Source organism: Abramis brama (assembly GCF_963993115.1).
Source record: "Abramis brama genome assembly, chromosome: 7".
Lineage (NCBI taxonomy): Eukaryota > Metazoa > Chordata > Actinopteri > Cypriniformes > Leuciscidae > Abramis > Abramis brama.
In genome coordinates this window covers 11,260,487-11,285,587 of record NC_139969.1, presented here as the reverse complement: position 1 = coordinate 11,285,587, position 25,101 = coordinate 11,260,487, and the positions used below count along the sequence as shown (strand labels likewise).

Here is a 25,101-nt window from a genome sequence, read left to right as displayed (position 1 = left end):
TGTTCTGTCAGTCAACTCAAATATCCAAGTTGTCACTTAGTACAATTTTCACATTTCAAGTTGACTAAACTTTCTTTTTTTCTTTTTTTAACAGTGCACCTTAATGGGGTGTTGAAGCCATTTGAGGCACTAACTGGTGCCCCCTGGGCAACTGCCTAGTTTGCATATATGCCAAGAAACAGCCCTGATCATCAAAAAGTATTATTGCATTTGCATTTTATTGCATGCATTGATATTTCAGAATTTCATTTTCAGAATTTCTGTGAATTCTTTCAGATTTGCTGCATGGCCATTCAGGAAAACAAAAACAATCAAAAAACAACTCAACCAAAAAAACAAATGCAATTGAAAGTCTAATCCTGATTCTTAGATTAGACTTATTTAAATCCAACCCGTCTAAATCACTCTGAATAACAAATCAGCCTTAAGAGGTACAGTGAATGAAGAGTCTCAGTACTGTGTGTGTATACAGGGTGGTTTAAAAATGATTACTATGATGATTATGTTTAAATATGTTGACAACATATGAAACACACTTTAAATCCTTCTTGCTCAAGACAGTGACATTTCTGTGAAAGGATTAAAGTTCAAAGAGAGGTCAATTTGTTCAGATCAGTGTCTCTGCTTACATAATGAAATCAGCACAGCTAATCTGAGGCTGTGCTTCTGCGAACACCATCAACGTGTTAAAATGTCCTTCAAGAGCTCAGTAGAGCTTCATGGATGCAGCAAACAGACCGGTCAGATCTTCTTCAGTGTGAGCTCGAGGAGACAGTTTAGTTACCCGCTCCTGTGAAAAATACACAAAAACAAACTCAGTAAATTACTCATGAGATAGTTTTAACACATGAAATAATATAATTATTTTATTTACATAATTATGAAAATAACTAGCATAAATGTTATATGCCTTGGAGTGTGGCATTTTAAGCCAGGGCTATAAAACATGAATAAAGTACCATATAATGTATTTAAAATACTTTGTTATGGTGCTAAAATTGCAAGGCCAATAAAATAGGGATTAGTGATGCAGCTGTACGTTGCATAATTTTGCTTCATACAATTTAATGTGGGAGGGACAATTGGTGGACTTCCTGTTGATCTCATATTAATGTTATGTACTGTATATGAAGACTTTAGATGCAAAAGCCTATAAGTCCGTCTAACGTTTTTATTTAATATTAACATTTTTTTCAGGCTCCTATGTATAAGTTTCTACCCAAGTACCAGCATTTCTGAATAAACTAAGGCTGGGATTTAGTCTAAAATGAAAGTATTTGATGAACGTATACTATGTGCAGAGAGCATTCACTCAATATTATTATCTCATTTTTGACATAGGTGGCTTTTAGAGGCTTTTGCATTGGAGGTCTTCATATATACATATATACACACACATACATACATATACACACACACATATATATATATATATTATATTATATTATATTATATATATATATATATATATGTGTGTGTGTGTGCACACACTATTTTACAGTGTCCTTGTTACACGTTACATGTAGTTACTGTAGTAATAACTATAAATTATGCATAATTACATGCAATTAACCCTAAACCAACTCCTAATCCTAATGAAGTACATGTAGTAGTTAATTATTATTACTCAGTACTTAAATGTATAATTACACTGTAACACGGACACCTTAAAATAAAGTGTAACCTAATAATAATAATAATAATAATGAACAGTCGCTTTAGCTGAAGGAGCTCAGCCCTTTAAGATGCCATATTTCTCTCTTATTCTCAGGTGTAGGGGAATTTTGGGTGTAGCAGAACTTCAGCTTTAAGCAAAAAACATTATCTGTAGCACTTTAGTACAGGGACGTGACATGATTTGTTGACCTGAGGGATGGTGCCCTTCACCAAAGATGGAATGTCTTCTTTAGTGTAGCCAATTGCAGACAAGCCGTCCTCCACTTCTAGGTCAAACAGAAACGACCTGAGAGTGTCCGCCAACACGCGGCCAGCATCCTCTTTTTTGATGTTACTCAAATCAGTACCTTATGAAACACATACACAATCTGTAATACAAACCTCCATCCATCATCAATTAAATCTTACAGTGCTCTCAAAAGCAGCATTTTCTATAAAATCATCCACAAATTACAGTGAATTACACATAATCAATGCACCTCACATCCGTTTTACACAATAAACATTTCACTTTCCAATACAGCAACCCAAATGAATACACTTTTGAACTTTTCTGAAAGTTACATTTTAAATCTTCATAAGCTACTGTCAAATTACAGTGTTAATATTTGAAAATTTTAAGATTGGTCTTCAAAATGTGATACCTAGTATTTGTGCTGCCTCCAGGTGGCGCTCAGGACACATTTTTCCAGTGAAGGCAAAAACAGCAGGTGAAGTAAGAACTACAGAGAGTCCGTGAGGCTGAAAGAGAAAGGCACATTTAAACTATAGCGTGAAATGGGAATCCGCCACAAACAAAATCACAACAAAAAACGTACTAGTGTTAGTTCTAGAATTAGTACTATTATGTATTACAGAATATATAATTGTGATATTGCATGTATTAGGCTAGAAACACACTATCATTACAAAGTTTGGAGTCAATAAGATTTGTTTTATGTTTTTTAAGTCTCTTATGCTCACCAAGGCTGCACTTATTTTATCAAAAATACATTAATATTAAAATGTTATTACAAATTAAAGTGTCCTGTTTTAATATATTTAAAAATTCTTATGATGGTAATACTGAATTTTCAGCAGCCATAACTTAAGAAATCATGATTTGGTGCTAAAGAAACATTTATTATTATTACCTAATTGTATTGTATTGTATCTTATTTCCTTTTATTTTGGAAACAGTCATACATATTTTCAGCATTATTTAAAGAATAGAAAATTCAAAAGAATAACATCTATTTGAAATAGAAATAGTTTGTAACATTATAAATGTCTTTACTGTCACTTTATCAATTTATTTAAAAGAATCGTACTGACCCCAAACTTTTGAATGTAGAGCAGTTTATATTTACCACTATAGGATGTTCCACATTGTAGCCTTTAGCCCTGTGAGTTTTAACATTCCCGGCAATGGGATATGACATTCCATGACTTGAACATAGAAAAATAAAAATAAAACAGGCATTATCAGATAATTTCCACAAATACATATCAATAGAAAAATAGAACTATTGGAAGCACATCAATGTACAGCTGCAAAATCTCTATGCCTTTCTTTAAACTCTCACAGCAATAAATTCAGTCCACCTGTGCTCTCTGTTCTGATATGTGCAAATATGGAAAATTATGGCAGTGCAGCACTAGCAATTCCATTAGCAGTGTTTTAATTGTGTTGTGATTTGATGCTGCCAGAATCAACACTTTTTGATGTTAATTTAATGTTAGTTCTATTTAATTACCATAAATGGACTCCTGCATTGCCAAAGCCAATTCCAGCAAACACACTGGCCAGGTGCATACTGGTGCGAGCCTCCACATCTCCGGCATCACACACCGCCCTACAACACACAAACGTATTCATATCTTAACAATATTACATTTAAATGTAATCTTTTTAAAATGTATAAAAAAAAAAATGTACCCAAATGTTCAATAAACCATAAATAATCACATGACCTCACTCAACATACCGTTTCAAGTATTTGGCAACGATCATGAGAGCGTGTCTTGCCCAGACATCACTGATTGGATTGCTGCCCTGGTAAGCAGGGCGATTTATGGGGTTGGGTGGGCAGGGACTTCTCAGGTTATACGGCAATGCAGTGAATGACTCTAATGCATGACTAAAAAGAGAAAGATTTCAACCAAACACAATGAATATCATAATCTAAACATAAGATTTTTTCAGCAAGGATGCATTAAACTAATCAAGTGACAGTAAAGACCTTTTTAAAGTTAAAAAGATTTCTAAAAAAAAAAAAAAAAATGTAGCACTGTTTCCACAGAAACTATTTTTTATATTGATAATAATAAATGTTTCTTGAGCACCAAATCAGCATATTAGAATGATTTCTGAAGGATCACGTGACACTGAAGACTGGAGTAATGATGCTGAAAATTCAGCTTTGTCGTCACATGAATAAATTATGTTAATGTATAAAAAAGTTATTTCCTTTTATTCAAAATATTAAAAGCACCAAATGGGAATATAATAAAGCAGGATCACACAAAATGAGCACAACCAGAAACTATCAAATCAGTGCTTTTTGTCAGTATACTTACATTTTCTTGCTGTACACTAAAGGAATTTATCTTTAAGTGATTGCCTTGGTATGAATATGGTAAATAAATAAAGTGTGCATGTAAACACACACCAGAGCACGTCAAACCCACTGTTAGCTGCCACTCTGGATGGCATGTGAAGAGTATGTAGGGGATCCACCATCCCTAAAGTAGGCTTTAACGCTCGATTTGCAATTCCTGAAAAGACACACACATTAAAGGTGTTAAACTCACACAACAAACACAGTACAAAGAACTCAACCTCTATCATTACACCTATTTAACCAATATCTCATCTTAAACCTCAATACTCAACCTTTCAGAATTATGTATCTAGTATACCGAGAACAGAGACGAAATGTTAATGAGTAAAATGTTTCTGCGAACCAGTTTTGGCCTTCATGTCCTCAAAGTCAAAGATCGCCACTCCTGTGGTTTCACTCCCCGTTCCAGCCGTAGTAGGAACTAACACATGCACAAACATAGACACACAAAATGTAAATAAAAAAACAAAACAATGTAATGTATCAGCACATCAGTGCTACTTTAAAATAAATAGAAGGTCGGTCTGTGGTCAATGTTTGGTCTCTTCAGCTGTGGTCTGTAGTTATATGCACATGCTAAATGGTCACCATTAACAAGAGAGAGACAGAAAGGAAGAAAAAAAAGTAATATTAAGTTTGGCTCTGTGTATGTCTTTGTACCAGCGATGAATGGCTTCAGTGTGGCTGTGATGGGTTTTCCTTTTCCAATTGGTGCATTGACAAAGTCTAGAAATTCTGCCTCTGGATGAGATGCATAGAGATTGGCTGCTTTACAGGTGTCAATCACAGAGCCCCCGCCCACAGCAACATACACATCAAAATGTCCTTTTTTGGCAAAATCAATCGCTGCTTTAAAGCTGAAAAGAGAAAGAGAAGTTGCTTTCACTCACTTCTGTGTTCTGTTTATAATCAGAAACACTTATAACGTCATCAGCAAAAACAGACAAAAATCAGCACATTTTCTTTCACTTTTTTTTTTTTAACCTTTTGTCGGTTGGTTCTACTCGCACATCCTCATAGATCTTGTATTTGACTCCATGTTTTGTCAATGAGTCCAGCACTGCTGCAACCGGCGGCAGCTGAGACAGGGTTTTATCTGTCATCAGACACACATTATGTGCTCCCATGTTCTGCAAATCCTGATTAAATCAGCCAAAACAGCACAACCAATGACTGACAAATCCAAAACAGAACTGACATGAAGTGAAGAGAAAGAGCAATAAGATGAGCTATAATAAAACCTAATCAGTTCAATGCTTACAAATGGTGTTCATAAAAATACATTAGCAACTTGAGTGTGAGTAAATGATGATACAACTGTAATTTTTGGGTAAAAAAAAAAAAAAAAAAAAAAAAAAAGACAGAAAAAAAATCCTTTACCATGCCAATTTCTCTGGTAACTCCTGCTCCAAATCTGATATTTGAACAAGCCATCTGAAACAGAACAACAAAAAATGAAATGAATAACCACAATAACAATAATTATTATTATAGACCTATGGTGTTATGATTTTATTCCTGGATAGTCACAGGATCGCAATTATAATCTGACATATCTTCACTTGCCTGACTGACATTCATTAAGAGAAAAGTATTTCACTATAAATAAGTGCAAATTATGTAACAGTATTAAAAAAAACTATACAATAAGTGGTAAAACTATACAATAAGTGGTAAAACTATATTCCACAATGCATAAATAATAAATGCATGCATGTTGTGCGCTTACTTCAAATGCGTAGTCTGTTTTGCGTTCACATATATGAGCCTCACCTGCAGAAACTACACATGAAACACACTCACATATTATTTGTTCATTTATTCAGAGAAAAATCTCTGAAATATCTTACCTCGGTTATAAGTGTGGGAATACGCTTGAGAATGAGCGGGACATCTGCACCTATAAAACATATGGCATGCAAAAAATACTACTGATAATAGATACTAATCTATATTACTTTATTCTGTGTAAAACAAAAAGGACGTGCTTGCCAGGACAACTCAATAACCATTCTGGCGAGAGAGAGAAAATGCAATAAAAGTAGGCCTAAATGGAGACTAATGCTGTCATTCTGCCTAATATCTTCTTATTTTCCAAATAAGAAAAAAGTCATGCAGCTCTGTAACAACTTGAGTGTGTCAGACTTAATTATGGTGGGGGGTGAACTATCACTTTAAGGGTTTGTTTACAACTATCAGGGCAATGATTACAGGCAACATGTTTAGCCTATACACAAATAGAAATATGAAAGTGCACAGACTAAAAACACACTTTAATACTTTAACGATGAAATGAAATGAATTGAAATACTGAAACTTACGCCGCGCTCGCGAGCTGGCGCATCAGATGAGCGACTCTCTCACCGCCTGCCATAATTTCTGCTCGTGCCGTTTATATACTGTCTATGGCTCGTGCCCTCTAGCGCGCCCGCAAACACGTCCGCCACCTGCTGACAGGTATGCGCTCATGAGGCGGAAACATGACTGTGTGTGTTAGCAAGTGTCTGAAATAGTATTTGTGGAATAAAAGTCATAGCTTTTATTTTGAAGTAAAAAGATAAAATTAGACCCTTGGGTAAGATGACCCTCCCCCAGAATTGGCACAGAAGGACCCAAGTGGTTAGCTGTTACTAGTGTTGTTATTTTAAAATGTAATAATTATTGTAATAATGGGGTTATTATTCAGTATTTCCATGAATTATATGTAGCCTACATCATTTCAGACATCTTTGCTTTCACTAAAACCTATAGGTTAGTTGAGTGAAATCATTAAATTGCATGTGTTGCTATTATGACATATCTTCAATTAAAATATGGGCAATTAAATAAGTAAATATTCATATGCCTGAATATAATTCGTAGAATAATTTTACCTTTCAGATAAATCTCTTTTACTGGAATTATGCTTTGTCTGTCATCCATTATTCAATTATTATCAACCAAATTTTCTAAATAAAATTTTAAATACAATAGTTTTAGTATTTTACATAAATTACACTTTAAAAATATTAATAATAATGATACCAAAAGTCATTTGTACATTCTGTGAAAGTTTATCCAGGGGGCTTCTTACCCCAGGGAGACAACTTACCCCAGTAGGGGCCATCTTAACCCTCTTTTAATATTTGACTGCTATATATGCTATATTTGAATATGCTGTGCTACAACTAAATTGGCAAATGTTTCTATTTATTTCTTATAATAACACACTGGCTGATGCATCATCATCCTGCACATGCTAAACTTATATCTAAATATGTTACAATTTAAAAGTAAATCCACATTGTTCTTAAGGGGGGCATCTTCTCCCATCCAACCCCTATATATTTTTTACACAATAGCAGGGCATATTGTCACTGTATGACTTAAATTGTCACAATAGGAGCTTAAACTGCCTAGTGCCTACTGCCTAATATAGGCTAGGCTTTTCTGCTAAATTTGCTTTAAAACATTAAAAATAACAACAACAATAACAAAATGAATTATGAACTTTATGAAGGCTATTATGAAGTACTTTTTCGTCAGTCTCCCTTTAGGCTATACAGCCTATAATTGCCAGTGTTTTATACAACAATTACTTTTAATTCATTTTGTTGAACTGTACGGTGTGGAGCAGCTGTTTTTTTTTTACTTTAAGTTTTACTGACTTTATTAGAACACTTTTTCTAACAAATGAACCACTTTGAGATAGGATAATTAATCTGTCAGTAAATATATATACATATATTAAACACTAAAAAAGCAGTTATTAAACACTACACTAATCTAATCCAAAAACACTTGTCAAATTTATGAGAATGACGTAAGCGTAAACTGCCATCCCTCAGCGTCATCAGAGTCTCTCAATTACCTGCGGTTGAATCTGATTGATTCATTAACACGAATTAAGAAAGCCCCGGTAAATTCAGGAGACTGCCTCTTCAGTCAATCTACAGTGTAGTAAACACAGGACGGAATCCAAGAGCATTTTAATTTTTTACTTACTTGAACCGCAGCCAATTATTCCGTTACTCATTCTGGTGACTGCCATCTCTGAAATAATCTCGCGTCATATAAATAAACTCCCAGCGATGCTCGCGCTACACCGACAGCAACTCTCTCAAACATCCGGAGAACACCTGAGGTGAGCATGAACTCAACACACGCCTACAAAAGACATACATGATAACTCTAATAAGTGTAGGCTATGTATGTGCTATAGGCTATTTGTTTAATAAACTAAAATGATTGTTTTTAAATAAAAAAATCGAAATTAAGTTTCTTATAGCCACATTGGGGTCAAAAAGTCTTACAAAATTACAAATCTGAGATTTTTTTTAGTTTTAAAGCTAAAAATAAAACAAAGAAGGCTATAGAATTGAGGGGGGGAAAACGTAATGACTTAAAACTATCACACTGTGAAAAATAATAGCCTATATTAAACATTAAAAAGCATGTTTACAGTGTGCGAAAGTCAGATGTTCTTTTACTGAAGCTGAAAATATGCTCTTTGGAATATTCTCAATTTATTATGCTGGAGAACATGCATCATATCAGTTTTTCATCTTAAGTGATGCTTGCTGTCATTAAAGAAAAATACTAAATAAATACCAAATATATTCTCAAACTTAACTTCTTGTAATAAAAGCTTGTGAAATGTGAAATACAATACTTTTTACTAGTCTATAGCAATAGCCTACTTTAGGAACATGTAGGCTACATGGGTAGGCCATGTAAAATATTAGTTTTTTATTTACATTAGGAATGTGTGTGTGTATAATGTATGTATGTATGTATGTATATATATATATATATATATATATATATATATATATATATATATATATATATATATATATATATATATATATAAATAATCAACCAAATCCTGGACGTTTGTATCGCCTATTGTAGCCCACTGCCTGCTGTATTATTAAGATTCCTGGGAATTTCCCTCAATGAAGCTGCACGTACTACTCGCTGCGGTGTCTCTCTGGGTCTTCGTCTCGCTGTCTGAGTCCGCTCCCGGACACACGGACACGCAGCTGCCGGTTCTGATGCGTTTGGGAGAGGAGTACTTCACTAGACTGGATAACGCCGCACACAGCCCGCGCGCGCCCGACCGGAGAACCCCGTCCCGAACCGAGGCTCTTCAGCAGCAGCTCACGCAGCGGCTGTTAGGAGGTAAGGTCGGTAGTGTCGGTAACGGGATCATGAACAGCTTCGTGGAACGCGAGCGCCGGTCTGAGGATCCACCAATCTCGCTGGATCTGACTTTTCACCTGTTGCGCGAGGTGCTGCAGATGGCGCGAGCCGAACAACAGGCCCAGCGCGCGAGCAACAACCGCAAAATCATGGACGATTTAGGAAAATAAAAAATGAACTACACAAAAATGTTTTTAATTCAATTTCTAAAGTAATATAACACATGATTATGGTTTACCCTTGTGAATACTTTGTGTTTGGTGTCTTTTTATCCCGTTTGGCCTTTTCCTATCTTTTAATGTATCATTTTTTATCTTTTTTTTATCTTTTATGTATTCCCCCAGAAACAGCATTATTAACATATACAAAAGAGAATGTTTATACACTTATTCATAATCCTTTATTTTGCATTTTAGTCAGTTATACTTCAGTAAAGATTGTCATCATTTAATATTTAACAGTTGTGGTTTTTACCTTTTCAAATTCCTATCTAGCTATTCAATGTAGTCTATATTTATGATTGTCAAAGTAACAAAATATTAGATATGAAGAACAACAGGTTTTTCTGGAAGGTCACTGGGATGTTGCAGGGTTACCAACTGATTTTATTTTGGCACATTTAACCAGGAAAAAGAGAAAACATGGCGTGGTTCATCCTCAGATGTCTGGCTGGAATCAGCAGTTACCTAAATGTATGGGAAAGACAGAGAAAGAGAGATGGAGAGACAGATAAAGAGAGACAGACAGAACAAAAGTGGTTTGATAGTGATTGATTTGTGGTCAGAAAAAAAAATCTACAGTGGTCACATGAAATAATTTCGAAATGACTGGAAGGGTCATGAATGGGCAGGTCAGAGTTCGGCATTTAGGCGTTTTGCAGTTGTCACTCGTAACTCAGGAACAGGCTGTTTTCATCTTCAAGGCTCAGATGACTAGCAGCTCAGATTTTGAAGATACCAGCCTGTTTCTTATATGTTTTAAATCACAGGAACATTCTAATGATGGACAGCCCCAAGTGGACAGTGTTTGTATTCTGTACACAACAAATGTGCTTTATAAACACAGTTGGAGCAGCTAGAGAAAAAGTAATATTAAATAGTAAAGGGTCACGAGTCCAACTAAAGCAAACACTGATCACCATAATGGTGACATGAAACGAAACATTCCATAAAACATTATCATCTAAACTTCTGTTAAATCTAAATAAGAACATGTGTAGATGTATGACAGAAATAAAGTCCAACTGGTAATATATGTGTAATGGCTCGAAGTCAGTAGTTCTTGTGTTTCTCTTTTTTCTGTTCTTGTTGTTTCTCTTTCCTTCAATGATTCTTATTAACATTAGGTGTCATCACTAATGGCCAATAATCACTTAATTATCTCATTAACTTCAACACTGCTTCAGTGTTAATTTTTAACACATATACATACATATACATATATATATATATATATATATATATATATATATATATATGTCACCGAGGAGTGTTAATTTAACACTGGGGATTTTGCTGTGGATGGTTTTCTTTAATTCTGTATTTCTGAGGGCAATTACTGTTACAGCCAAACCTCTTTCTGATTCTAAAAGTAACTGAATTTAGCAAAGGACATGAGAATGATATTGTGAAATAATAAGGCCATAAGACATATGCTGTGTCCAAAAACTTAGGCAGCTGACTTGTCTAATGATATACAGCAAAATAGTTTAGGTTTGGTGATAACTAAGCAAATATTTAATTCCTATAATAGTAATTTCTTGCTAGAAATGACATCAGAAGTTGACAACATTGGTTAAAAATGTACACTTACACACAAACTGACCACCAACCACAACTTTCAGATGCCATCTTTCTTTTTCTAGCTCAACTGTAACAAAATGGAAAGCACAGGATTGTGGGATATAAGGATACATCTATGCTGCCTTCAAAAATCAATCAGATGAAGGTATTTCAGGAGACAGGACACTTCCTGTCTCCTGAAATACCTTCATCTGATTGATTTTTATATAACATTATATTCGGACGTGCATTGATGCCTTCCTTCCTTGGAATACAGCCTTTTTTAATGTTCAGACACAGATATGAAATCAATGCATGTTCAAAATTATAATTTTACAATATAATTCACTGAATTTTACAGAAATGTTTCACTGAAACTTTATTTGACAAAGTTAAATATCACTCATTTTAAATCCCATAATATATTAAAAATGAAGAATAAATGAGAAAAGTGTCCATATTTTGGTGTCTGGGGTCATGTGTTTGAATCATAAGGTATAATCTCAAAATGTAAGCTGATCCCAACACAGCAGCCACTGCTTTATGATCCATAATGTCCTCAGATTCCAATTGTGTCTTTCACAATGACTTAACCTTACAAACATTACTGATCAATCCTAAATAATATTATTAAATAATCAAGGCATCACAAATATGGATGAGATTAAAATAGGGAGAAACCCTTACCTGAGCTGGCGCATCTGTAGAAGGGTTGTGACTGGAGTCTGGAGTGGGCGTTAATAAGGGCGTGTTCTCTGCCGGGTTGATTTTCACTGATTGGTTGGGTTTTGATGACATTTGGGAGGAGTCTGTTGTCATTGGTGGGGGGTTCGGTACAGCTGTTTGTCTCTGCGGGGTCTCAGGACCAGCAGTACCTGCTAATTCTTCATCATCATCATTCTCTTCATTGTCGTCACCATCTAAGTAAGAGAAAAATATCTTATAAAGAGACAGATTCCAATAAAACCTTACCTGACACCTTAGGATGGGATTAGAGTTAGTTTACCCCTGATAAAGTCTATGCTGAGTATTGCTCTTCGTTCAGGCTGGAAGTTTGCAGTGAAATGATCCATATTCTCATATCCACGCTCCACCTTTTCTAAATGAGACACATTCCTGCCTTCTGCAATTCTGGCATGAAAGAGACAGAATGAATTAGATGGCATAAAACAAGAGTGTCTGACAATTTAAGTGTTTTTAGAATCAGAATAATGGTGATTATTTGAATCTTACTTCTGTAGTAGAGGCTTCGTATTCTGTTAGAGAGACATTTAGATTAGAGACTTCATACTCCATTGCTTAGGAAAAAATATGCTTTATTTTCTAATATGTACCAAATTATAAAAAAGAAAAAAAGCATGCAATAAAGAACTTTGTAGACCTGCAGGAAGATGGCCATCTCAGATTCCTCCATTGTCTGAACTCCTGTCTCCACTAGTTTGGCTGCGTTATCCAAGTGCTCTCTGTACCTGCACATGTGATTACTGTGATTAGCAGATTGTGTAAACACACACACACATAAACATACTTAGTATGGGAAAAAAGAGGAATTATAAGTTAAGCAGATAAACTTCAACAAAATAATTATGGATATTTGATGAGCATCTATTATTTATCTACCATTCAAAATTTTGGGGTTGTTTTTGAAATAAGTATTTTATGCTCACCAAGGCTGCATTTATTTGATCAAAAATACAGAAAAAGGTAAAATGGCAAAGTAGCTATTACTAGTGTCACATGATCCTTTAGAAATCATGCTCTCATTTTCGTGTAAACTGATTAAAAAAAAAAAATGTCAGGATGCTTTGATGACCAGAAAGTTCAAAAGAACTGCATTTATTTGAAATAGAAATCTTTTGTAACATAAAGGTCTTTTATGTTACTTTTGATCAAATTTTATGCATCCTTGCTGAATAAAAGTATTAATTATTTTACTCACGCCATACTTTTGAATGGTATATAATGTTATACTTATATAATAAAGTACATAACAATTAATCATCACGAATGTGACCTTCTATATTACTCTTTATTTTTGTGTAGTGTGTATATGTGCATGTACTTGCGCTGTAGGCTACTGATGTAATTGAGTTTCTCCTGCTGTTCTGCAGTGATCTTCAGTGCGAGTTCTCCTCTGCGCTCTTCCAAAAGAGCGTACAGACGATCAAACCACTCACATACACGAGATTTCTGCCTACGCCCATTTTCCTACACACAAACACATATGCACTGGCATCATAACTAGGACCGTAATGTAAGAAATCATAGTTTTCATAGTCACAACAAAAAAAAGGATCAGTCATTGATAATTATAATACACACAGACACTGACCTCCACAGATCTGCAGCTTTCCTCTAGCTGACTGATGATGCCCTGAATTCTGTCATTGTTGCCAACCAACAAAGCAACACCATCAGACAACTCTGTCTGCACACACAATCACAGAAATATAAACGCATCAATCATCATGAGATATAGAATACAGAGGTGCAGAGCGATGATAATAAGAAAAGCAGAAAAATAGACTAAAAAAGTCTCACTTTCTGGGTCTCGTAGACAGATTTGAGTGGAGCAACCTCGCAGGACTGATGACTCCCAAACACTTTACATAATGAACAAGTGGGAACAGAGCAGGTCACACAGTATATATTAATCTTCTCTTCTTGATGCTCCTCACACATCAACTCATCATTCTTCACATCTGGCTCAGGCTTACTGCTGCTGACAGAGAATCAGAGAGATTTTACTTCAATTGTCTATCTTTATACCTGTTTAAATGTATATAAATGACTGTATAGAGCAGTGTTTCCCCAACACTGTTCTGGGAGGCACACCAATACTAAACATTTTCGCACTCTTCTTAATCAAACACACCTGAATCAACTCATCAGCTCGTTAGTAAAGACTCCAAGACCAGAAATATATGGGTCAGATAAGGGAGACATCCAAAATGTGTACTGTTGGTGTGCCTCCAGGAACAGGGTTGGGAAACACTGGTATAGAGTATAGAACAAGAATCTTATGAAAATTAAAAAACAAAAAAAACAAAGAGAAACAAATTTCCAAGCAATGAAATATTCCCCTCCCTATAAAAGTAACACAATCACAGCTGTGATGATATAGTTTTTGTTTAGTTTAATTTCTAATAGTTTGCATCCCCTACTGAGTACAACTAAAATGTGAAGTGCTAGAGAAGTGCACTGACAGAGAAAGTAAAAGTCTAACTGCTGTTGCTCATGTTGATGTGTTTCAAAGTGTGTGTGTGTGTGTGTGTGTGTGTCTGTGTTGGGGGTTGGAGGGGACTGATAAACACAGAAGGTGTGTCTGAAATAGCTCCTGTCACATTGGCCTACTTATAAATATAGTCCAGCACACACACAATTGACCATGTGCTGGAATAGAATAGAACAGAACAGAACAGAACAGAGAGGAAAGTCTGAGTTGCAACAGGATTCCAAATGATTAGACAGCATAAATGATTAGAGAAGGTGAAATGAAGCTGCAAGTGTACCTGCTGGATTCCTGTTTGTACATATCTATGATGTTCTCCACCAGCAGGTTCCTCTGCAGGCCATACACCCCGTGTCTATCCAGAACCACTTCATGCCTACAGGATGGGCAGCGGAACCGGCCGCCTGAGCCCAATGAAGAACCTCCTCGTGTGGGCAAGTAGGGGTTTGAGGCCTGAAACATACACACAAATATTTTTGTTCTATATATATAAAATTTTACTTATATTATTGAAATTTTTCCTTACAGGGGATTACATCTAAATACGTTGACAGAAGAAATATTATGATGGTAATGATTAAAAAAGCAAATAATAATAGCTGTAACAATAATAAAATCTTTTTTCTTTTGTGATTCAATAATAATTTCAGTTGTGCACTTACTCAAAAGTATTTTGTATAGCTTAGTACCAAATCCAGCTTGTTTCTTATTACACTCTTAACTATAATTAAACTTTTTGAGGATGTTACATTTGTTCCCAATCCCAATTTTCTTGTCATAACCCTAATTCTTGAACAAAATTTCCCGCTCTCTTTTGTAGTTATTTAGAAATGTATGTATTATAAAAATAAAATCGACCCATTTTGCCCATAACTTATAGTCTAGAAATCTAGCTTAAATCTAGCTTGGTAGTTTTGGAAAATGTTAGGGAGGATTCTATTAGCTAGTCTTTCTAGCTGTTTCAAGACAATCTATGACCAGTAGGCCTACCAGCTGGACACACTCAAGATGGTTTTTGAATTGTGTTATGAAATAACATGTTCCAAAACACTTTTAAACATTGTAAACTAAGTTTAATTTTGCGTATTGGTGGTACCTGAAAGATGTCATTGGCACATTTGCGGCAGAGGTTGTGTTGGCACGGTAAGATTACCACCGGCTTGGTGAAGATCTCAAGGCAAATGGGGCATATCAGCTGCCTCTCCAAACTCTCCATGGTCTCGCGCGTTCTAGGGCACCAATAATCCAAACCCACGCTCATCACGCGGAACGCACGCGCTTGGCGAACACACTCCGGTGTGTGTTGTTCTGTTTCTTTTTTTTAATTTCCTTTCAAAAGAAATCCAGTTGTTATACTGTCTCTCCGTGTGGCACTCGTAGGCCGCTCCGTCACCTTCTTCCACGCGCTTGTCTGGTCTGTTTTTAGCATGGGTACGTAAAGGTTGCCATGATTACGTGACCATATATGAAAACGGCACTGCGCGAGACCGGGCAGCTGTCTACCCCCACCACTGACCACAAGCTCGCAAACCTCCCTTATCACACTCGCATCCCTGGAAACCAGCCTGCGACGTGGGAATACCACCACACTATGGTCATCCAGACTACTTTCATATTTTCCCTTAAAAGTTTAAATGTTAAGTCAAATTTTAACAAGAAAAACTCTTATAGTCTTTCTTTAGATTTTCTTGTTAAAATTGGAGTTAAGTCTACTATGATGATGTGAAGAAGATCCACTGACATAAAGTACCCTGGCACTTCCATGTTCTTATACCATGTTACATTGAAGTGGCATGTAAATACCATAGTAGGCTAGTCTACATAAATATGATAATAATTGGAACACCATAATTTAAATCTATGGGGAGACTTGACTGACTTTCTGTTCTTATGGTCTCACAAACCCTTATGCTTAATTTTATTGTTTTTGTAGACAAATATGAATTTTGGCAGGATAGTGTTTCTTTGGCTCAGGATCAGTTCTGTCTGGATCGGATCTACTGAAGGATCCAGTGGGCATTCCCTGTGGACACAGTTACTGTATGATCTGTATTACAGGCTGCTGGGATCAGGATTAGGAGTCTACAGCTGCCCTCAGTGCAGACAGACCTTCACTACAACACCTGCAGCCGGTTGCATAAACATAGCCATAATGTTAAGACAGTGTCTTAAGTTCTAGTATGACCTACTAGCAGTAGTTAGTCAGGGGCAGTCAGTCTTAGTTTACGTTATCAAAGTAGGCTTATCTACGTTTTTATGTAACTGATTTAAAAAAGCTATGAACCATCTTAAAGAAAATAAATTGATGTCTAACTTGTAAGACTAGTCTTAGAGGTTTATGCAACTGGCCCCTGTTTTAGGTAAAAACACCATGCTGGCTGAAGTGGTGGAGAAACTCAAGAAGACAAAACTACAAGCTCGTCCTGCTCAGTGTTACACTGGATCTGGAGATGTGGAGTGTGACGTCTGTACTGGAAGAAAATATAAAGCCATCAAGTCCTGGATAACTAAAATAGATGATCTGCCCTCAATATTATAAACTGAAGGAAATTTTTCAATTTGATTTAAGTGAGTTAATGGCTCATTCTGCTGTCATAGTGGTCACAAGCAGCAGCAACAGTCAAGGAGTGTTGGGAATGGTGAAAGCCAGTTTTTTGTTGTTTTTTCAGGCAGCATTGAAAAATGAACCGCAGAACAGGCAAACAGAGAGACCTTTATGTGTGGAGCAGTAGGGCTTACTGCTGGCATTCATACACACTGAGTCACAGACTGAGAGAAGAAAGAGTACATTTGAAAGAAGAAAAATATTTATTTTGTATTGAAGAATCCATCTGTTTTCAGGAACTATTGGAACTACACCTGGTGATTTATTTTTCTCCCCAACACACATACGCTAATATTAACTGTCTGTGTGTGATCTCTCACATGCTGCTGGAGTGTGGTGAAGCGATTATAAAAAGGTTATAGGTTCAAACCCTGCAAAGGTGTTTTTTTCTTTTTTCTTCCATGAGCAAAGAAAAAAATGTTTCAAAGGGGTTGTCCCTGTGATAATGTAGCCTGTAAAAGTGTTTCTCATCCCTGCTCCTGGAGGCCAGCAGACTAACCACTAGAGGGCCTCAGCAAACTTTTTGAAGATGACTAACAATTATTTTACTGTTACAATATTTTTTATTAATGATTTAAATATATACAAATAAATAAGCCATTCAAAATCTAGTTTATATTTTCATCTGGTCCCAGAAGAACATTTTGTTTATTATTTAAGAGCGTTCAGCTCTTCTTGAATCATGAAATTAATTATAGGTATAAGCTCATTAAAATATTTTAATCACTCCAGATTTCGGTTGATAGGAAAGTTTGAAAACAAGTTAGTTATGATTGCAGCAGAAGCACCAGAGTAATCATCTTAACCATGTAAATATCTTCAAAATTGTCTTGGAAAATGGAGGGCATTGAAGTCAATATTTCGCCTATTTATTTATACACATACAAATCACTTTATTTCCATGTTAAAAGAATGTATATTACCACAACATTAATGCACACACACTACATGTAGTATCATATAAATTAGTCTTTATTTATTGTTTATAATATACACATTTATTGTCATCTTGCAAACTGAGCATATCACTGTTTGTTTATCCAACTTGTTGCACTGTTTTTATTTAATTCAGTCATTCATATTGTGTGTGTTGTGTGTGTGTGTGTTTTAGCAGGACTGAGTCAAATAGATTATGTCTTGATTTTGTCTGAAAAAATATGTAAATGCAATGGATATATTAGGCCTATATAAATGCTGCTGTATCGATAACCATGGCTCTGTGTGTGTTAAAGGCTTAAATGACCCAAGCTTTGTAAAGCAAGCATGCAGACTGTTTCTTTTCTTTTGAGCGACCTCCACTGGGCGTGACTTTCTGAAAATCTTGAACACTCGCCGTGTTCGCGTGTTATCTCTTCATTACATGTCATATCTCTCATTGGACTCTGATGTTTAATTTGTGCGATGATGATAAGCACTCTTTCACTTTTAAAGTGACCGTCGCAAAACCTGGACGTATACGTGATACGTATTATAAATCGCATATAGTGCTTTGTAAACCGGACCTCTCTTGTATTTTTTTTCACTCAGTGGCTCTTTGATCATGTTGGATTATTTATTGACGATCTTTCTGGGCTTTATCTCCGTGCTTCTGTTTTGCGCGTTCTGTGGACGGAGGCGGTGAGTTTTCTGACTAGGCTATTTTGCTGCTGGTTGAGAATGTAACATGTATCCGATTTTAATTCATTGTAATACAGATACATACGTTGTTTAAATGGATCGTTGTGTTCAGTTGTGATTATGTTGCATATTTGGAGTGTGTATTTATCATTAGGCAGACTTCTTTTGATCAAAGTGACTTATTTAATAAATCAGCACATCCCTGATTAGTCTGGACTGAAGGCAGATTAAACTGAACGTTACAATCGTCATTAATTCAAGTCAATTTGGCAAAGAAATGTCTGCTAAGACCATATGCATAATTAACAACAGGCTGGTCTCTTGTTTACTCCGTTCACCTCAGTTTGAAATTGAACCTTCCAGTAATGGGTTATGTTCTACTCATCGTCGAGAATCGGTTCTTTCGAACGATTCAGTGATTCTATTTCGTCATCGCGCTGTTCCTGGCGTGCCGATATGGCCACTGGTCGGTTGAGGGCATCAGCACCTGTTGTTTTCAGTGCTGTTTTCTTTTATTGAAATAAAAAAAGGCCACTGTTTTTAGACCTGTAGGTGTAGCATATGTACATACATTCTCTACATGGCCATGATTCAGTTTATAAAAACATGAAGTAATGAAAAACACCTGTTTTGTGAACTGGTTTAAATGATTCATTGAAAAGATTCGACTCGATGAACGATTCATTCTTGATTTGGAAATTGCTATTTTGTAACCCAAACCATGGGGTTAAACCCCCTTTTCTAATGTTAAAGAGCCCCTATTATGCTATTTCAAAGGTTACTAACTTTGTTTAGGAGGTCTCCTACATCAGGTTTACATGCATTAAAGGTCAAAAAACACTTTAATTTTCTCATAATATACTTTGCACATGTATGTATGCATGTATGTATGCTCAATTGTTCATCAACAAACCGATTTGTATATTTCTTTTTTTTTTTTTTTTTGTGGAACATTCTCTTTATAAAATTTTCTACATTGGCACAAAGAAAAACTCCAACAAAATTCACTTTGCGGATACAGTGTGCAGTAATATTCTTACATATTTAAACAATTTATATTTTAACACAGGTGATGATATAAGATATATTTCCATACTACCATACTACATAAAAATGATCAGTCATCGTTTTTAAGGAAAATCTAATATTTTCGAGTTGAAGGTGGTGCATCACTTCTCTAATCAGGGCGGAGCAGTGAGGTGGATTTTTTGTTTCCAGTTGAGATAAATCAATCTACGTGCTAAGAGTGTGACAACTCCACGCACAATGCACTGTTTTTTAGACAGTTCCACATTGTCACTACTGACACCAAAAATAGTCTGGATCTAGTGGTTTTCCCAAAACCTTTGACAGTAATTGAAAAACTGAAATGCAATAACTACGAATATTAGGACACTTCCAAAACATGTCCTAGTGATGCTGGCGTTTGGACTGCATCTATCGCATAATGGGTCCACAGAAGAGAACATCCTAGAGAGCTTTAGTTTAGACAGATGAAGTCTATGTAAGATCTTGAATTGTATTAAACCATGTCTAATACACAAAGAAGAAGAGTGAACCGATTCTTGTGCTTCTTCCCATTGCCAGTCTGCAATATCTATTCCCAGGTCTTCCTGCCATTCTGCTCCTACATGCTCTAATGAAACATCACATTCCAACTGTGATAATTTATTATATATAATGGATATTCCTCCTTTGATAAATGAATTCTTTAAAAATAGTGTGTCCATCTGAGAGGTTGACGGTTCATTAGGGAATGATGAAAAATTATTTTGAACATAGCTGCGAGCTTGTAGAAAAAAGAAAGAAAAGGGAGCTAGGTAGATCAAATATCTGCTGTAACTGCTGAAATGTTGGAAAGCATTTATTAATAAACAAATTTTGGAAAGACAAACCCCTTTTTTGAACCCTCCTGTATGCCAAATTTGAGCGCTCTTACATGCCCAGTAATACAACTGGAAATGAGGCAGACCCATCCCACTTTCCGGTTTAGTCCTCTGTAGATATATCTTCTTGATTCTGGGGGTCTTATTATTCAAAATAAATTTGGTAACTATCCTATCAAGATTTCTAAAAAATGACTTATTAATGTAAGCTGGGATACACTGGAAAATAAATAAATATTTGGGCAAAATACTCATTTTCACCATATTAATACGACCTGCTAAGGAAATAAAAAGATTGGACCACTTCTTAAAAATGTGTTGGGTATATGCATACAGTTTCAGAATATTTTCTTTAAAAAGGGTAGAAAAACATTTAGTTATGGTGATCCCTAGGTATTTAAATGAGTTTGCTACTTTAAAAGGAAAAGAGGAAAGTGTTTCAAATTGGGCCTTGGGGTTGATTGGAAATACTGTATAACACTCTTAGAAAAGTTAATCTTGTATCCTGAGATTTTCCCAAATTTATCTAAGATTGACATGATGGTTGGCAATGATTGTAAGGGGTTGGAGATGTAAACTAACAGGTCATCAGCGTATAATGATACTTTGTGTTCTTTTCCCCCTCTCAATATTCCATCCTGTTTGATCCATGGAGATCACAGATGGGAGAACAGCCTTTCTAAGTGATTCATTAAAAACCTCTAAAAGCAATGGTGAGATTTGATCTGTAAAAGATTTATAAAACTCAGTTGTGAAACCGTCCGGACCTGGGGATTTGAACATTGCATGTTGGATATCGCTTGGTTCATTTCATTGATAGTTAGTGGCTGTTCCAAGACATCCTGTCTTCCATATTCAAGGACGGAATGTTAAGTGATTCAGAAAACTGCTCTATACACGATGGATCATTAATAGATTCTGAGGAATATAATTTGATGTAATTTAAAAAAAAAAAAATTGTTTATTTCTTGTGGGTCAGATGTAGTTTGTCCTGTTTCTTTCCTAATTTCAGTTATCAGTCTTGATGCTGCCGTCTCTTTAATTTGCCGAGCAAGGAATTTACCTGCTCTCTCTCCATGTTCATAAAATGTGGCTTTCGCCCACATTAAACGATCAGTAGTTTCTGAGGTGGAGAGTAATTGAAATTCTGACTGGAGATAGAGTCTCTTCTCGTACAGTTCTGGTGAGGGGGAGACTGCATACACATGATCTATTTCTAGTATTCGGTCAGTTAATTTCTTTTTTGTTCATTACTGTTCCTTAATCGAGACACTATGAGAGATAATTTGTCCGCGCATATACGCTTTAAATGCCTCCCAAATTGTGGATTTGGAAACATCTGTCATTGTTATCAACATTCAACATTCAACACTGTCAACATTATCCTTTGTCTGTCTCTAAATACAATCCTATCTGAGCTTTGGTTTGTTCTACAAATGTCTTATTTGCCAATAAACTATTATCAAATCTTCATTTAAAAGTGTCATATTTAGTTTCAAATAATATCTGAAGAACTAAGGGGCTATGGTCCGATAATACCATTGCTTCATAATCACAATGTAAGACGGCTGGCAAAAGTTTATAATCTATTAAAAAATAATCTATTTTAGAATAGTAGTGATGGACCGGTGAGAAAAATGAATATTTTCGTTGGTTTGGCCGATGTGTATATTTCTAACTAATTGCGGTGCACATGCGGGAACTGTATAAACTGTATGAAACAGTGCATACATTAGCCGAGCACTAACGCGAATGACTGATGTAACATTAAAGTTTGCAAAACAAATCTTGTTCCATCCTTTATCTGTACTCAGAGTAGTTAGAACAACAGACAGTCTGCATTAATAGACATAATTTTAGATAGTGAGCCCACAACTGATTTGCAGAACTATTTCAGTAAAACAGTAATACTGTAATGTGAGTTAGCTGGTTTGCCAGAAACTTACACCATATAAAACACAAAAATATGTATTTGGAACACTCTGTAGAAAACCTATACAGTCGTCAGTAAAATGACGTGTTTGAAGGCAGGACAAGTTGTTCGCGGGCGGACGGGCATTATGCAAATGTATTATCTAGTGACATAGAACCGTAACGCAGTGGAATTCGAATTACAGACGACTTGTTTAGGCCATCCTGAGTCGATTAATTCTTTTGGGAGACAATAACATTATTCTGCACTTTTGACTTTACAACTTTGCAGAATGTTTACATTCGCAAACAGCTATTTTACACACTAATGAAAGGGAATATAAACAATAATGGGGGCATTTTAAAACCCTTTGAACCTGAACTCTGTGGAAAATTACTCCTTTATGGGCTGCAATGTGGCTTCTTGTTCAGTTTGTCAGTTGCAACCTCAGGAGGAAGTTTGGAGAATGAATTCCCAAAGGGCCCCTCCCCATCCTTTTCTGGTCAGCCCTGAAAAGTAGGCCAGGGGAGATATACATCAGCAGTAGATCCCTGTGGTGATTCAACAGTATTCTCAGTTAATGAATCCTTGATTAATCCTTAATTCTCATCCTAATAATGGAATTGTTATTTAAAGAATACTAGCAGAAAAACAAACTGATAAACTGATAAGATTTTGTTCAGCACAATTATGTCCGCTTTACCACAGAGACATTATCAAGAGAAACAGGGTTGAAGAGTTTGTTTGAGCTTGTATGTTTGTCTAAGATAGTATTTTATGTTGAATGGCAGTCTTTCAGGCATTGTTGAAAGAACTCAACTGTTACATTGCATGTTACAGGAAGGACGGTGAGCCCCCACTGATTAAAGGCTGGATTCCATTCCTTGGGAAAGCTCTAGAATTCAGAAAAAACTCCCTACAGTTTCTTACACAACTACAACAGGAACATGGAGATGTTTTCACTGTACTTATTGCAGGTATAGTTGACACACACACGTTTACCTAACATTACTTATACAAATTAGGTCATTTTTTCAAATGACAACGTTTTCTGATGTTAACAAAATGAAGATTTTGTCATATTTTGCTAACTTTTAGTTACAGTTTTCCTTTTGCTCTTTCTCTCAGACACACTGTCATTGCGCAACACATGCTTGCACATTATGGTAATAAAAAAGATATGGTCATTAAAGATGTTGACAGAATAGCATTTGGATAGCTGGCAAATAACATGGACTTATTTAAAATAAACATTTTTAGGTTATAGTTTTTATAAATGTGAAAGGCAAAGTGTATATTTTAGATTCTGCAATTCATCACCTATTTTAGTTTTTTAATTACTGTTTTTTTGTTTGTTTTTCATTTCAGTGGTCCAGTAGTTTCTCAATTAAAGGGATAGTTCACCCCAAAATGAAAATGCGGTTATTAATTACTCACCCTCATGTCGTTCCAAATACATAAGACCAACGTTTATCTTTTAGAACTCAGATTAAAGGAGATGTCTAATGCTATTTCATGCATTCTGACTTATTTACACTGTTAAAGAGTTGGATTGTCATGCTAAACATGGCCAAAGTTTCAAAAAAACGAGTTGGACGTATATGATGGAGTATTTCTGTGCCAAATACACTCCTTCAAGATTCCTATAAGTTTCGGAAAGTTTTTTTCGAGTATGGCCTTATATGACATCATAAAGGGCTGAATTCCTTGTATGAGGCACTTCTCACGGAAGAGCAACGCCCATCAACGTGCTTTGTTCCGGTTACGGAAGCTGTCGGCAGCACTACACGGCACACCTCCACTTGTATTGTGAAAAGCGCTATATAAATACACTTGACTTGACTTGACTTGACCTCCAGGAGCTCGGCTGTTTTCGGGAAGACTCTGTACAGCGTATCTGTCTTTTATAAATCTGATAAAACTATAGACTCTTTGGCGATATGAAGGATACAATACTACTCTATAGGTACTCAAGATTAACATGAGATTGGCAAAAACTGCGTGTGTTATGTCCCCTTTAAGATATTTTTGATGAAATCTGAGAGCTGAGAAAAAAGTATTCTCGTTGCTTTAAAAAAAAATTAAGGTTGAACCACTGTAGTCACAGGAATTTTTTTTTACAATGTCTTTACTACCTTTCTGGGCCTTGAAATTACACAATTACGTTGCAGTCTATGGAACGACATGAGGGTGAGTAATTAATGACAGAATTTTCATTTTTGGGTGAACTAGGTGATTAAATTTTTTTATTTTTTCTTTGCTCTGGGTAGATGTTTTCTGATCCAAATCAGTCGTGATATAATGACATCTACCTATGTTTGTGTGTTTCTTTAGGGAGGTACATAACATTCATAATGAACCCTCTCCTGTACTCGTCTGTGATCAAACACGGGAAACAGTTGGATTTCCACACATTTTCAGACAGCGCAGCATCCAGGACGTTCGGTTTCCCAGCGGTACGGAGTGGCCACTTTCCTGGAATGAGTGACAGCCTCCAGAGGAGCTACACCCTGCTGCAGGGGCCTGCTCTCGACCTGCTCACGTTCAGCATGATGGGAAACCTGCAGCAGGTCCTGCGACACCGTTTTCTGCCCAGTGAAGAGT

The 25,101-nt window shown here is 35.9% G+C and overlaps 4 protein-coding genes across 6 annotated transcripts in view; 2 read left to right on the top strand and 2 right to left on the bottom strand.

The window, feature by feature from the left end:
* Positions 1–191: 191 nt before the first annotated feature.
* On the bottom strand, positions 192–6,738 carry adhfe1 (alcohol dehydrogenase iron containing 1). Of its 2 annotated transcripts, none has more exons than XM_084119297.1 (14): positions 6,602–6,738; positions 6,131–6,180; positions 6,010–6,062; positions 5,661–5,714; positions 5,265–5,419; positions 4,941–5,137; positions 4,624–4,701; positions 4,329–4,434; positions 3,645–3,797; positions 3,414–3,512; positions 3,027–3,105; positions 2,322–2,418; positions 1,867–2,024; positions 192–790 (listed from the first exon to the last, which is right to left on the bottom strand). In XM_084119297.1, the coding sequence occupies exons 1-14, from the start codon at positions 6,652–6,654 to the stop codon at positions 707–709; spliced, it is 1,416 nt and encodes a 471-aa protein (XP_083975423.1). In that variant the 5' UTR covers positions 6,655–6,738; the 3' UTR covers positions 192–706. The 2 variants fall into 2 exon arrangements, with proteins under 2 accessions (XP_083975423.1, XP_083975424.1); XM_084119298.1 differs by having other exon boundaries at positions 197–790; positions 6,010–6,053; positions 6,602–6,727.
* A 1,558-nt stretch (positions 6,739–8,296) lies between these two features.
* On the top strand, positions 8,297–9,762 carry crha (corticotropin releasing hormone a). The gene is made up of 2 exons (XM_084119307.1): positions 8,297–8,403; positions 9,174–9,762. Exon 2 carries the CDS (start codon positions 9,218–9,220, stop codon positions 9,632–9,634), a length of 417 nt encoding a protein of 138 aa, XP_083975433.1. The 5' UTR covers positions 8,297–8,403; positions 9,174–9,217; the 3' UTR covers positions 9,635–9,762.
* An 81-nt stretch (positions 9,763–9,843) lies between these two features.
* On the bottom strand, positions 9,844–16,004 carry trim55a (tripartite motif containing 55a). 2 transcript variants are annotated; one of them, XM_084119300.1, is made up of 10 exons: positions 15,574–16,004; positions 14,758–14,930; positions 13,787–13,964; positions 13,578–13,673; positions 13,308–13,453; positions 12,627–12,714; positions 12,479–12,501; positions 12,252–12,376; positions 11,933–12,165; positions 9,844–10,150 (listed from the first exon to the last, which is right to left on the bottom strand). In XM_084119300.1, the coding sequence occupies exons 1-10, from the start codon at positions 15,736–15,738 to the stop codon at positions 10,070–10,072; spliced, it is 1,308 nt and encodes a 435-aa protein (XP_083975426.1). In that variant the 5' UTR covers positions 15,739–16,004; the 3' UTR covers positions 9,844–10,069. The 2 variants fall into 2 exon arrangements, with proteins under 2 accessions (XP_083975426.1, XP_083975425.1); XM_084119299.1 differs by having other exon boundaries at positions 9,846–10,150; positions 13,787–13,967; positions 15,574–15,906.
* A 2,376-nt stretch (positions 16,005–18,380) lies between these two features.
* Positions 18,381–25,101, top strand: part of cyp7b1 (cytochrome P450, family 7, subfamily B, polypeptide 1) — a 13,141-nt gene continuing 6,420 nt past the window's right edge. Inside the window, exons 1-3 of the mRNA XM_084119295.1 lie at positions 18,381–18,699; positions 23,338–23,474; positions 24,832–25,101. The exon at positions 24,832–25,101 is cut by the window's right edge and continues 333 nt beyond it. Coding sequence (XP_083975421.1) covers positions 18,623–18,699; positions 23,338–23,474; positions 24,832–25,101 — 484 coding nt within the window. The 5' untranslated portion in view covers positions 18,381–18,622. The remainder of the gene's footprint in view (positions 18,700–23,337; positions 23,475–24,831) is intronic.

Bases quoted from the DNA above. Each gene is read 5' to 3' on its own strand.
- adhfe1 (XM_084119297.1), bottom strand. From the start codon at position 6,654: ATGGCAGGCGGTGAGAGAGTCGCTCATCTGATGCGCCAGCTCGCGAGC. The intron at 6,181-6,601 runs GTAAGTTTCAGT...TATGTTTTATAG, and splicing joins CGCCAGCTCGCGAGCGCGGC to GTGCAGATGTCCCGCTCATT. The intron at 5,138-5,264 runs GTTAAAAAAAAA...TTCTCTTTTCAG, and splicing joins GTAGAACCAACCGACAAAAG to CTTTAAAGCAGCGATTGATT.
- crha (XM_084119307.1), top strand. From the start codon at position 9,218: ATGAAGCTGCACGTACTACTCGCTGCGGTGTCTCTCTGGGTCTTCGTC.
- trim55a (XM_084119299.1), bottom strand. From the start codon at position 15,738: ATGAGCGTGGGTTTGGATTATTGGTGCCCTAGAACGCGCGAGACCATG. The intron at 13,968-14,757 runs GTACACTTGCAG...ATTCTCTGTCAG, and splicing joins TACAAACAGGAATCCAGCAG to CAGCAGTAAGCCTGAGCCAG. The intron at 12,715-13,307 runs GTACATGCACAT...TCACATGTGCAG, and splicing joins ATCAGTAGCCTACAGCGCAA to GTACAGAGAGCACTTGGATA.